The sequence below is a fragment of the Anopheles funestus genome, chromosome X (genome assembly GCF_943734845.2).
Source record: "Anopheles funestus chromosome X, idAnoFuneDA-416_04, whole genome shotgun sequence".
NCBI classification, from domain to species: Eukaryota; Metazoa; Arthropoda; class Insecta; order Diptera; family Culicidae; genus Anopheles; species Anopheles funestus.
In genome coordinates, this window is record NC_064597.1 from 4,510,161 (window position 1) to 4,524,311 (window position 14,151).

General features: G+C 43.7%; 1 protein-coding gene across 1 annotated transcript; it reads left to right on the top strand.

Annotated features, from left to right (window-relative positions):
* Positions 1 to 2,883: 2,883 nt before the first annotated feature.
* On the top strand, positions 2,884 to 12,706 carry LOC125772049 (CKLF-like MARVEL transmembrane domain-containing protein 4). The gene is made up of 4 exons (XM_049443377.1): positions 2,884 to 3,760; positions 10,834 to 11,001; positions 11,077 to 11,190; positions 11,274 to 12,706. Exons 1-4 carry the CDS (start codon positions 3,587 to 3,589, stop codon positions 11,352 to 11,354), a joined length of 537 nt encoding a protein of 178 aa, XP_049299334.1. The 5' UTR covers positions 2,884 to 3,586; the 3' UTR covers positions 11,355 to 12,706.
* The last annotated feature ends 1,445 nt before the right edge of the window (positions 12,707 to 14,151 follow it).

Genomic DNA, 14,151 nt, shown 5'->3' on the forward strand with positions numbered 1-14,151 from the left:
CAATCGAAAATTGAATAGATCGATTATTTTTATTCAAGGAAAATAGTACATCAATTCTATGCTTTGTTTATCCATTTCTCATTTCTACTCTGCTCATTACAATATTCCTTCAAGCTTGCTCACTCTACTAAGACTTGCTTCTAACTTACTTTGTATTAATTAATTTTTCATTTTCTTCACTTCACTTAATTGGGTTGCTTCTATTCACGTTTTCGCGTCTATGCTTTCCCATGCTAGAAAGTATTCTTATTAAACCCTCCATCAGTACTGTTGTCATTGCGGCAAGAACTCCACCGTGGCCTTCCCGGACTTTGTTGCATCGTTGCACCATGGTGTTTAAATATTCAAAGCACTTATGCAACCATCCCGTCCCCGCATCCGTTTTACCACAAACTCAAAAACCCTAGTACAGTAGAAAAAAAACTATTTCTTCTTGCTCGTTCAATACCAACCAATCGAGGTCGGTAGCGAAGTGGCAAAGCAGAAAAAATGGGTAAAAAAGAAGTAATAATCGTGAACCATGCTTGCCCTGTTTCAAGCCGGCTCGTTAGAATAAAACAATGCTATTTGCTAGGCGAGACCCGGACGGCAATGGAGCAAATGGGGGAAAATGGCAGAAGCGGAATGAAGAAAATTTGACCCATAGTTGACTTTCACAGCCAGCCTTTCTTCGCTTATTCGCTGTTTACTTTACGCGACAGGAAAGCAAGGTTGTTTTTTTTTGCTTCTAGTACACCTGCAGTTGTTCCTTTTACCTTTAAGTGCGTTCGATTTTTACAGGGTTTCTCACGTAGCTTTTCTTATATGCTTTTTTAGAATACATTTAAAGCGTTATATTCAAAATGGCGAACACTCGTAACGAAATTAATTGACGTATTGAAATAAACAGATAAAAAAGAACTTAAGTGTGTCAGGAAACCATTGAGTAACCCTGCCCAACATTATCGCCCGTTTCTATTGAGCACCAGTTTTATCATTAGACCTGGGGCAAACCATCGATTGCGTGAATAGGTACAATTTTAAGTGGTATCGACAGGAAGGAACGAAAAATTGCACACAACAAACAGCAGAAAAAAAACTTTTCCGCTGTTTATTCCTTTTATATCTTTTTCTTTTCTTTTTTTTTTGCTTTAACTTCCTTTCCTTGCCGTCTGATCGTCATTACGCATAGAACAAACAGTTCTTCTAGTTTGCAAAAAAAAACACACGCCCTTCTTCTTTACATACATTATGTCCAAACCGCTTGCTACACTTGTGACAACTTGTCGCCGACCGTTTTACAATTGCAACAAAATTGCTTTCGATCTTGTTCGTTTCCTTGTTCGTCGGTAAGTTTCCCCCCGTGTTGTAACGTTTTTCCATTCCGCCCGGTTGGAAGCAAAAGTTTCCCAAACGGATAAGCACTTCTAGCAGGGAGCCAGAAACAGTAGATGGAGACCCCAAAAGAAGAAAAAAAAAACACATCCTCCTCCAGACGGATATGCATAAATGTGAACACTTGGGGCAAAAATCATAACACCGGAATCGGGGGCCGGGCAACTTTGGAAATGAAAATCAACACGATAAAATTGTTTCGCGTTTGTTTTTTTCCCCTTTTTCCCTTCCATTGACTGTTTTCCGGCCGGTAAAGTTTCGCGCGAAAATGTCACGTCCTTGACTATTTTCTTGTAATACTTATCGTGGGAAAGTTGCACAACTAGTTTTAGTGACATCTCGGAAGCACACACGCGTGTATTAGATTGCATTGAGCCGAAAACCCGAAATAAAGTTTTCTTGTTTGTTTGTTTTTTCTTTCGCTCTACTTAGCGTAACGATGTTGCTTGTGCAATGTTTGTTTGGCTATATTGACTTACAACACTTATGTTTACCAGATGATCGAGTTGAGAATTTACGCTTTTGTATCGCAATATGGGATAAATAATAAATGATATTTATGTATGTTTGTAGTTTTGCTTCAAAAGTTTTGTTGCAAACATAATGTAGATGGCGCTAGTATAGAAACATAAGCTTCTGACTTACGATTACGGTTTATATTCCCAGTTGAACTCACATACCTCCTATTTTATTCATGTAATTTTTATATTAATTAAGTTTCTTTTTGTTTTGAAATTTTGTATCAAGTTTCTTTTTAAATTTATACGTCCTTTTCTTCAAATTAATGGCTCTTACATATTTTTCTTTAATAGTAAATAAAAATTGGTTGAAAGAAAAATTTTATTGAAAGAGTGATTCGAGTAACATAAATATACAATAAAGTATTAAATGAGAAGAAAAAATCACTAATTTGTATATTGCAAAGCAAAAATCGATCTATTTCACTAAGTTGTTCAGTTGTTAACCAGGTTGTTGCCTGGGTTTGCAATGCGCAAACGAAAGCTCTGTTTTTCAAACAACTTTTTTAATCATGTGGCTGCGTACGTTCCCCTGCGAAAGTACGCAACCTTTACTTACCGATACAATGGCCGATAGTGTGCGTGATGATCACTTCCAAACACACAGAAGAAGAAGAAAATATGCGTGAGAGAACTAACCGCTGAGCGACTTAAATGATGGTGAGCGCAGTACATTCATCAATACAAACAGGGGAGAGGAAAAATAAAAACCGAAATTACAGGGGTTGCTACACTGATGTTTGATTTTTTTTATTTTTGTTTAAATTTTTTTCTTGTTTTTTACTGCTTTTGGTACCTTGTTTTCTCTCTTTTATACATTTCATGGTAGATTAAAAATAAGACCATTTAAGCATTTTTTTAAAATAATTATTAGCCATCTTTGAGCGGATCGCGCATTGCTCACCACTGAAGTTAAAGTACCAGAGAGCGATGGAGAGAATAAACGACGCTACCTAACCTGCATAGTGCGGAGAGTGAGTTGAGCTCCCATCCGCTTTACCAGCAAAATCCCTTATTTCAACGCGTAAAGTCTTGGTGAACAGTTGCGGGTTGTTTGCCGTTCACAGCTGCTTGGTGTTCTGGGTGCATCTTTCAGCGGTAAATTTGAACCTGCAACGGATAAAGGAAACGTGGTACGATTTCGACGCTAGTTTAGAAGTGCTTACACACAGGTGTACATATATATACCGTAGAAATCACCAGGAAATCTGCAATCAGCCGAGTCAAGCGCGCTTTTGCTTCGACGTGTGTTAGCTCTGGGCTCCGTCCTGGGTGCCTTCAATCAGTCTCAATCCATCAACAACTGTCGGTGTGTGTTCTGTGGGTCACTCCGGGCCGGAAGATACTTCGCAGCACCAGTGTGCAGTGTGATACACTTTGTTTTCTGCAATTTGCGCCGGTGTTGTATGGTGTAGATAGTGGGTGCGTGCGATCGTTGCGTGCGTGGTTGATCGAGATCCAAACTTTCGCCGGCGTGGGCTATTAAATCCCTGCTTTTTGTTGCGACAATTTTCCCCGTGACCCCATCCCGTGAGGTTGAAGGCAACCGTCCGCGTGTAAAAGTTGTTGCGTCAAAAATAGAAAACGTACCATCGCTCGTTTTGTTACACACGGGTGGTCCCCAGTGAGTGACCAGACAAAAACCACCGACATCCGACAGTTGCGGAAGCGGTAGCGTAATCCGGGTCCCGAAAATGATGGCCGAAACGGTAGTGACGGTGGAAACGCCAAACCGCAATGCTGCCACACCGGCGGCAACACCGGCACCGGGCCAGGCACAGGCCAAGCCGGAATCCAATCTCAACTGGCTGAAGTTCAACACACAGTACTTCATCACCATCCCGGGCATATTGAAGATCGTGCAAGTGGTAAGTTTGCCTCGTTTTTTTTTGTTTTTTGCATGTCTTCAGCTAAACAATACGCGACCGGGTGACCATCGGTCCACGCAATGAACAGCCGGAGAAGATTTTCGTCGCGATGCGGTGGAAAGCTCAGCGACCCGCGGACGATAAGATTAGATAAAAAACAACCCCAAACACCCCAGAATGGGAACATTCGGGAAGTCAGCTTTTTTTTTTGGTTGAATCATTCAGTTTGAAGGTGCTCCTGTGTGAGTTTGCGGTTTGCGGCTTTTACGCAATACAATGGGCGATTTTGATTACAACACCCTCCTCCCCGTACGTCGTACGTTCTCACCACAAACAGCTACTATTTTTCTACCGCTATTTCCTCCCGCTTTTGGGAAGGAACAGCCCTGTTTGCTGTCTATTTCCCGCAGTTGGCGCCCCCACACTGTACTGTATCTAATTGTCCCACATTGCACCGAACCAAGTCAAGTGTCGACCTCCGCATAGGCTCCCAACCCAGAAGTGTGACTGTTTGTGCGACCCTTTCCTTTTTTTTACCGAACTCCCCCCAGTCACGTTAGAAACCCTGATTACGCAAAATTACTGTATGCTACCGAAGGTTGGCAATGTGCAAACTGCACCCCTTTTAGCAGGTTGCTGGACAAGAAATGCAAGTTTTTGGAGGAAAATGGAGTTTTAGTCTCGGGTGCGTAATGGAATGCTGTCAGTCCACATTCTTGCACGAACTGGGATCACAGGCAGTATCTTAAGTACTGGATTAGATCAAGTTTGCATCGAAAGGGTAACCGGGTAGCGACTAAGAACAGCAAGAATAAAAGTACATTGAAATTAAACGTTTACCTGAGCGATCCAATCGAAGTTGCAAAAGCGCTCCACTCAGCTACTTCACAAAACGTTTGACGTTTAATGTTCGATAACCCGAAGCTGATATCGACACACGTACAACAGGAAGACGTTGACGATGTCATGTTGACCCACACTGCAGCTTATCGCTGCTCTTCAACTGTACTACAACACGCTAGATAATAAGAGACTATCGAGCATTCCTCAATTACCTTCAGCATGGGTAACTAGGAACTACACTCCATCCGTGAATTCCGTCACATCCATTCTAATTGATGTGTTTCGCTGACAGGAGACAACTCTCCACACACCTTTAAAGTGGTATATCGTATATCCAGTAAAACCACCAAAGTAAACCGCGCCAAAGGGGAAAAAAGTCTTAAAATTTGTGAAATGAACAACTGAGTAATCCAAGAACTCCTAGCTTAGACGAACTACTAAGCTCGGAGTAGCACGGAGCTCCAAGAACTAGTTTTGTATTGGTCATTTTATAAATATATGAATCTATGATAAAAAAAAACTGAGGAATTATCGAAGATTCGAAGGAAATTACTTGAAGTCATCGAAAACCTTTCTGATCAGACTCTAGTAATATGACTTTATAATTCTCGTGGACTAGCTCTCCAGTAACTTGTGTGACTATTCACACTATTGCCACCAGATACACTACTCAGGAACTTGAAACGTTCTCGGGAGTCTCGCGGAGTCTTAACATAACCACAAAAAATACACAAAAGTGCGTACCCGATCGCAGGATCTTCCAAAGAGAAAGATCCAACAAAACATCAGGAACAAGACGGTGGCTACCGATACTACCACTGGACATGGCTTCCAGCTATCTAAAACCCATTAACCTCATACCGGCTCCGTATGCCCCGTATTCCTAAACTGGTCATGCAACATTCTGTCCCATACTCGATCATTGCCGTTTCTCTTTCCTTTCGCTCACCCGTGTGTGTAATCCGGACATTTTGGGTCCGGGTTTCTTCGGGGCTTTTGCCTTTCTGTTGGCGATCCGTTCGATACGACGGCCACGATACGACGTATCACGTCTGATCGCTTTTCTCCCCCTACCCCTTGAGATAAATCTCACTGTGAAGGCTTTGGACGTTTGTATAGGTAGAGGGACGCTTCACGAATAGCTTCGATCGCTTATTCAGCCACTCCAGCCAGGTGAAATCTTTTTCTACTGCCGTAGCCTCTCTCCTTGCACAGCATCTCTTTGCAGTGTATGGCAAAGGGACGTCTCTTGCGATAAATTATCCCATTCACCACTAGCCGTAACATGCACACACTCGCGTATGCCATCCCATTTCCATTGAATGGTGGCTTTCTCTTCGGGTTCTCTGTTTTGAACCTTTTTTGTTTTGATTTCGATCTTCGCTTGCGGTCATTTGCAGTTGTACCAACCCCGGGCCAGACGCTTGGCCAGAGCTTGACAAGCCGGTTGCATCTGCTGCACGGCACGGCAAGAGCCGGAGCCCCCGCACATCCTGCGCATGAGTTGCAGCTGCTGTATGCTAGGAATGTTACATCAATGTTTGTGTTTATGTTTCGCTTTTTGGAATTCTGGAATTCTGGAACGTAGAATCAAGCACAGATGCATGTCGTCCACGTCGCAGCGTGTTTGTAAAGGAAGGCACTCCCTTCAAGGTTTTTTTTTTTATTTTGTTTTCCAACAAAATCCATCTACTGCTCAATATTTGCAATTTGCGTACTGCAAGCGTTGCACAACACTACGTAGAACTGTGCCGACGTTTAGTTGCTGCCCATGATCCAAAATCCCACACAGGGAAAATGGCCTGAACGCGCAGATGTTCTAATGTTGTCGCCTTCTCGCTACGTTCTCGCGCATTGAAACACGGGCGCTGCGGAGGTTGACTGGCCTTGTGGTGGGCAATAGACTCAATGCTGCCAGGCCGATCCGTTCCGCTCCATAAACCAACGACTCGGGATTTTGGGGGTTTTTTTTTTTGCTTGCAATTCTTGTAAATGTGGAGCCGATCGGGGAGCCGCGACTCCTAACAGAGGAAACCAAGTTTTCTTATATTTCTTCACAGACATCATTTCTTTGCGAAGCAATTCTTTGTGCACGGTTGTTAACTTTTGGTGAGTTCCAGCACACGCTAGACACCCAAAAAAGTATATACACCCGAATGACTTCCAAAGTTGCAGCTGTTCGTCTAATTTCGCCGATCTCCAGAGTACTTGTTGGATTCTGATTTTGGTTGATGTACAACAAATTTGTTCCACAAATTGCTATAACTGTGTGTGTGTGTTTGCTACGGACGACACCCACGCACAACCGGTTTTGATGCAGCGCAGTGTGTCACGGCACTTGTCGCTTTGTCATATTTTGTCTAACTCATTATGGCAGATATCTTTTTTTTGTTGTATGGCAACCTCAACAAAAGCTAGCATGTACTGGCTGGTAAAGTTGTTGTAACGGGACCGGGTAATAGAGCCGCTGTGACCCTATTCGAGACCATCGGAGTCCTAATCGGAACCGGCTGGTAGACTCGGGTACATCCATATTCGTAGCGTGCACCAGGAGAACCCCGGAGAAATTGAGAGCAAGAATCGTATCTGGATGGAGGAAGAAATAAAAAAACACCACACACACTGTCAGACTAGAAACAGGTTTCCAGTTTTCTCTATCTTTCTCGCACCACCCTAACTCCGTTGGTTTCTTTTGACTTTTTTCTAATGATCCTCTTTTTTGTTGTTGTTGTTATATTTTGAGTGTCACCACGGGTGAGGTTTTCGATTCTGGGTGCTGATGGGAGAAATTATGGTATGCTACGCAGCAATCTTCCATTTCTCCTCATCCTGCCTCACCCCCTTTGTTGTCCGGGAGGGTTTTCTCCACGCAAATGCCTACGATGCCTCATTATGAGACACTTGGCCGTATGGCGTACCCCCCCGGGCAAGGGAAATCGTGTAACAGACGCATAAGAAAATAGCTGCGATGAACGCATGCGAGGGTCATATGAGTGGTTTCTCTATGGTAATCATGCGTGCGTGCTAGCTCACGGGGCCGTTGTCTTCTTGAGCCTCCCACACACCGTACCTTGGCAGCGACCGAGTTGTTGGATACATATATGAAGTTTTTTTTTCTTTTATTACCATTTATCTATTCCCAACCCTTTCCCAGGCTAGTTCGGTTTGTGCGCTTACACCCGCCTTATCTGCAGTTTGTCACACACAGGTGTGACGACGAACCATTACCAACCACACTCACATCGCCGCCCAGTCATCACCACTTTCTTGATTTCAGGCATCGTTGCATACGTTGCAGAAAGAAAATGGTGAATAAAAAAAACATCGAAAGAAAACCCAACAAAACCATGTACACACAGACACACACACACACAAACGCAACCGGATGACGAGATGGAAACGTGTCAAATAATTTTTCCCTTCTTTGCGCACCTCCGTACACAGGAGGAACCCACCCAGCTGGGTTGTCTACTCGGGTTTTGTTGTCTTAAATCCATCGCCACAAAACCGTCTTTATGTTGTGGACCTTTTCTTTCCCTTTGCCAACCAACCCAATCGTCGTTGAATCGTCGATTTCTTTTTATTATTGTACATCACCCCCCTTTCCTCCTTCTTCCTACCACCCAAAACTCGGTCCCTTAACGAATGGCTAAGAAAGTGGGCTAAACGGTTTTTGCGGCACCAAAGGCTTCCCGAAGGGGGAACCAGGTCGGTGTGTACGAGTTGTGAGACGCCTAGCCCAGGGAAGTGAAGCGTGCTGCACGACACAAAGCGAAGGAAAACTTTCACCCTCTCTACCACCCCCCGCGGTTTCCAACCTTCGTTTCCCCCCGCTTTCTCCTCTTCGGGTGGGTACGCAGCTGATGAGCGCGACAAGATTGTCGTTGTCGGGTTGCTGGGATACTCTAAACCCAAACCTGCCGAGACGGATGGGTACCGTAAGGCGTCCCAATTGTTGCATCCACTGGACAGTGAGTTGCATCTTTACGGGAAGGAGTTGTGCGTTACACAAATTCTTTTGCTCACGTAAAAATTTGCCATCCCTGCATGTGAAGACACTCGACAATATGATCGATCAGATAGGGCTGGGTCAATGTGATAAGGGCTGCCAGCCAACAAAAGTTACAGATAAAAATGCACTGCATCATGTCATTGATGCCCGCTCAATGACCCTTTCAATAATGCTTGTACAGTTACTGTAAAGTAACTCTTTTATTTCTGAGTATATCTGACCAGAGATATGAAGTATGGTTTTCCTGGAGCTCTGGAGCTCTGGATCTCTGTTGTTAAGCTAAGTCTTTGCCCTGATATGGAATGTCCAGAAGTCCAGACTCAGGTCATTGAAGGAACTTGTGCCATTTGGGCGATTCTTTCCCCAAAAAAACTAAGACTTCTCTATGGAGATACGAATAGCGAGGAAATCTAGTTTGCATGATTGAGTACTGAAACGAGCACGTGCACAATCAGTTTTATTATTTCAAAATTCCAATATTTTAAGTAACACCGTATGACTCAAACTGACTCAAATTAAATAGCTTGCGGTATAGAATACGAACACAGCTGCGCTGTGAAACAAACCATCGTGAGAAAACCCCTTCCACGGCGAATGTGCTAACCGACGTAGTTAGTCATCCCCTTGCGCAACAGTGTCCAGCTTTAGCACACGCACACGCAGTTACCCCTTTGTTTGCTGAAAGAGATATTAATGCCCGACTGCATTTCATGTGGGTGGGTTTGTTTCGTTTTTTTTTTGGTCTGGAGAACTATGTACAGCATTTGGAGCGGTGTGGCTGAAATAAATAAATTATACTCCCCAAATGCAATCACTTCAGTCCTATTTCTACCACACCCCAAAAGCGTCCCTGACAGTTTTGACTTACGATGCAACTGCATGCCGGAATGTTGCCGAAGGGGGAATGGAGCACGAGATCCACCTGTCACCTGGGTGTGCGTCTTCTTTGCATTTGTACTACGTTTTATGAGCGCTGCCACTCACATAAAGTTGATGATTGATCGGATCCATCGGCAGATGCGTATGGGTGTGTGTATGTATGGAGCAAGCGCTTTGACACCTTGTTTCCTGGAACGTTATCAACTGATCCCAAATCGGTCGGACCCTGATTTGGTAATACGTTTGCACACGTCAGGCGTGAACGCTTCAAACGAAGACGTCAACGTCTCTGGTCGAATTGGATTCTCCAGGTGTCTTCCACGAGACGCGATAGTTTTGCCGTCGGCCATAGTTAGCACCTAGTTGGAAACTCTCGCTCCATTCCAGTGTGCCCTGCCTGCTAATTAGACGCTATACACACACACAAACACACATCCACAAACGTATTCCTATGGGACATCAGCGGCAAGTACCTTCCCGCATTCGAACAGAAAGACGATAATTTATGTCCCTATTTGTTTCGGTTTAGCTTGCGGTTTCGGTGTGCCGTTTGTGGGCAGCAGTGACTAACCTGTCGCTTCCAAACATTTAGGTGTGACAGGTCACACACGGTACAGAATGCAAAATGCAGGCAGCATGGTGACCATCATCTGTACACCTCCTTGGCGTACAACTACGCGGAACTAACTACGAAACAGCTTCAGCAGGGCAACATATTTGCATTACTGAGCTAGATATTGCTCTTCCTCATACCATGCAGATGCACCGTATCGAAGGCTGCTCATCGATCTTTCGCGTCTTCTTTTATGGAGTGGTTCGGCACCGACCTGTGCACCTTCGCAAGTGTCGCCGATCGTCGTAGGTTGGGCCCGCCATCGCTGACGCCACCGCGTCCATTTTGTGATGGTTAGTATCCGCGCGTGTGGAGCGTGTGGAGGTGGAGTTCGCACATGTGTGCGCTGACTTCATCGCTGTGCAGGCGACTCAATTAGTGCCGTAACTATGAAACGTTAGTGTAAGAATTTGGAACAAAACAAAAACACACACACAAATGCTTCGCTTCACTTACGGAGCTCCCCAGTAGCAATTGACTCTTGGTGACATTTGGAATGTGAAGCATATTTCGTAATATCTACGTGCTAGGTATATGACGAACCTAGGCTCTTCGGATATAGACTTCAAATGACTAACGTTGAGGGTTAAAGGGGAATGAGAACTTCATCTTGATTCTGCACTGTAAAGATACTATGTTAATTTTATTGGATTGATAGCCTATGTACTTGTATGCTGTAATCCTACACGCCTATCTCCTCACATCTCTTCAATCATCTCCTTCAAGGTTTTTGGTATCATCTGCATGGCGTGCGCCTCCCCAGCACTAATTGGTGGTACACACTTTTTCCTGTTTGCTGTCGTCACCTTCTTCATCGCCACCCTGCTCTGGACGTTCGTCTACCTGTTGGGTATTCGCGAGGTCCTGAATCTGCCCATCAACTGGATACTCACGGTGAGTACACTCGTCAACATCATCCGTCATCCAGACGCTTACTGATTCATGTTACTGTCTAATATCTTACCGCAGGAGTTGATCAATACGGCGATCGCGACACTGCTCTACTTCATCGCCTTCATCGTGCAGCTGGCCAGCTGGTCGAACCTGTACGGACGTGGACGTGGATCGAACATTGCCGCCGGCGTAAGTCTTCCACAATCATTCCCATTCTTAAACGGACGTGTGTGCCTCATACATCCTTTCCTTCCCTATTTTCCCTTTCTCAGGTGTTTGGTTTGTTCAACTTCCTCGCATACGCAGCCGGCACGTACTTCCTGTACGTGGAGCACCGATCCGCCGGTGTGTAAAAACGCCGGCCCTAATCCAGGGTTGTCAAAACGCGTGACGCGCCATTCGTACACACAGACCCGCAGATGACACTTGTTTGCTGCGCTTCACACTCACACCGATCCCACCAGCCAGATCGGGCCGGGTCGGTTCGGTAGATAAGTAGAATATTCCGGTGCCTTTTTCGCCTTGTGTGAGCTCACTGGCAGAGGGGTCACACTAACGGCATCCACGACCACCAGCCAGCACAGAGAAAAACCACAAATACAACAACAAAAAAATGCGCAAAAACAAACGAAATAACGCCCATGGAGAATCCGACACCCAGTCACCGAAACTGGGCGCGTATATACATATATTTTTAGTATTTGTTGTGTGTAAGATGTACTTGTAAACTGACCATTAAGACACAAGTCGCTAGAGGAGAATTAGAGGAGAATTACAGTGTTGTAGGAAGAAAAAAAACCAACGTAGGGGGAAAGAAGCATAAAGAAAGATTTTTTATGATAAACAAAATTTAAACACACACTTAAACGTGACAACAAAACAAAAAACAACTTTTACAACATCCCAAGCGGGCGAAGAGGGGAAAGCTCCGTTTTTCCGGCAGTATGGACCGGGGGCACGTGCGTTACAGTTGTTTTGTTTTTCACTTTCATTTGGCGCACTTGCGTATCGAATTTTTCCCGCTTTATCGTTGCTCTAACTCTAAATTTTCGAGTAAGTTTTGTGCTTTCGGCACACATTCACGCACCCGATAGACACGAGATGATTGTTTACTTCCATTTCTTTTCACCATTTTCTTGTGCCCTTTTCGCGTTTTTTTTTTGTTACAAAGCATACGGTTTCTGCTTGTGTTCCCTTCCTGTTTTTCTTTTATGGATGGTGTTTATCTTCCACCATTTTTTTGTTTTGTTTTATTAAAATGAAAAAGATTTCCTTTGTTTTATACGACCGATCAAACTGTTTGCTGGGTGTGTGTGTGATTGGGTGCGTTAGGGAAAACAATAATGTATAGAAAAAAAGGCATCACATAAAACAATCGACCAGTAGAGAAAGCAACAACAAAAAAAGGAACAAAGATACGCATGTGGCAATCAAAATGGAAATAATACTTTCATAGAAAAAGGCACCCATCACACTGCGTGAAATAATGTTTTTTTTTCTTCCCTTACAACCCAAGTACGCATTGGTGCGTACTTGATCGCAAACAACAATGATTGCATTTGTCTTACTAGTGTCGTTAATTCGTTAATTTATCCCCTACCGTTAGGTTCTTTTCTGCATCGCTTTGGCCAATTTAAAAAACTATTTATCATTGCTCGTTATGTAGAAAGATAATGTATCGTTAACGGCGGACACATTTTCTTCTTTAGTACCCCCCTTTAGTACCCCCTTCTTTAGTACCCCCTTAATTTCACACCCCTAATCTTGTTCTGCCTTGGCCGAAAAATATTCCCCCAAATCCCAACCCCCCCCCCCCCCCCCCTCCAGAAAAAAAGAAGAAGGTCACATTAACCGAAAAGCCGGAAATGTAAAACCGGTGGACACTCATTGCACGAACGAAAGCAGCAAAATCAATGCGTTTGAAAATTTGACGCAAAAATTTCCTACCACTGTGAATAGGTGCGTCGCGGGTTCCGTTTGCCAGCCCCCGAGGGTGTGAAATCATTTGTTAGTGATGCCGCTTCCGGGACGGTGCAATTTACACGATCGGAAGCGGATGCGGATAAATCGAAAGCGGGGCAGAAAATGAAAGTACTCGATCAAAAACAAAGCAAGCAACAAACAAACACAAAGAATGAGAAACTTCTCCGCTGGAGGGCGTTTTAAAGGCGACGCAGTGTGTGCGTTTTCGAATTTTCGTTTAACCTTTCCCCCGCGAGAAAAGATAAAACACTTAACACAAACACAAAACCGTCAGACAAACATCCAGTTGGGTAAAAATCATATAATGAACCATTAATTAAAAAAGGGCTACTTTCGATCACACCAAACCGGTCTGTTTCTTAAACGTATTGTTTATTATTAGTATTTTTTTTTTCAATTAAGAGCTATGCATTTTTGGATTTTTTTTTTATGCAAAAGTAAAACGCGCACTACACTTAGGAAGGCAGAGAAGAAAAGGTAGAGAAAAAAAAATTAACTAATTTCGTGTTGTGTTACATTTAAGCAAAACCGTTCACAGCCACCGTGTCCTCCTTATAGGGATTTTTTTTCTTTTTCGTTTTTTTCGTTGAGATGATATGGTACGCTTTTACGCATTTCTGGATTCTTTTCATGTTGCCGCGGAACATGCAGTGGAAGGTGTGAAATCATTTCATCATTTTGTAGCTGTTGCTCTAGATATTCCCATCTAACTTTACATATTCCATTTCAACTTGAAACGTAAAATCTAGAATCACATGAAAAACCCTGTAATTTTGTAAATCTTATTCTGCATCGGCCAAAACGGTATTAGAACGTAAGACACGAAGAGATAGAGAGATAGAAAGAGAAATAGAGAGAGAGAGAGAGAGAGAGAGAGAGAGAAAGAGAGAGAAAGAGGGAATGTAAGCTGTTAACTAACAATCAGAATGGTGCGATGAGGAGACGATGTGCATTAAAAAATGGAATTAGAATAAAAAAAAATACACACACGTGCACACATTAATACCGTGAAGGGACAACACGAAGGTCGACCATCCAAACGTCAGAGGGATAGAAAGCATTTAAAGTACCGGCACGGGAAGCGCAAGATACCTTTAATCAGGTAAAGGGTTTTTATATTTCTCCCGCGAGACGTAACACCGAAACGAGCGGAATGAACGGGTGCGT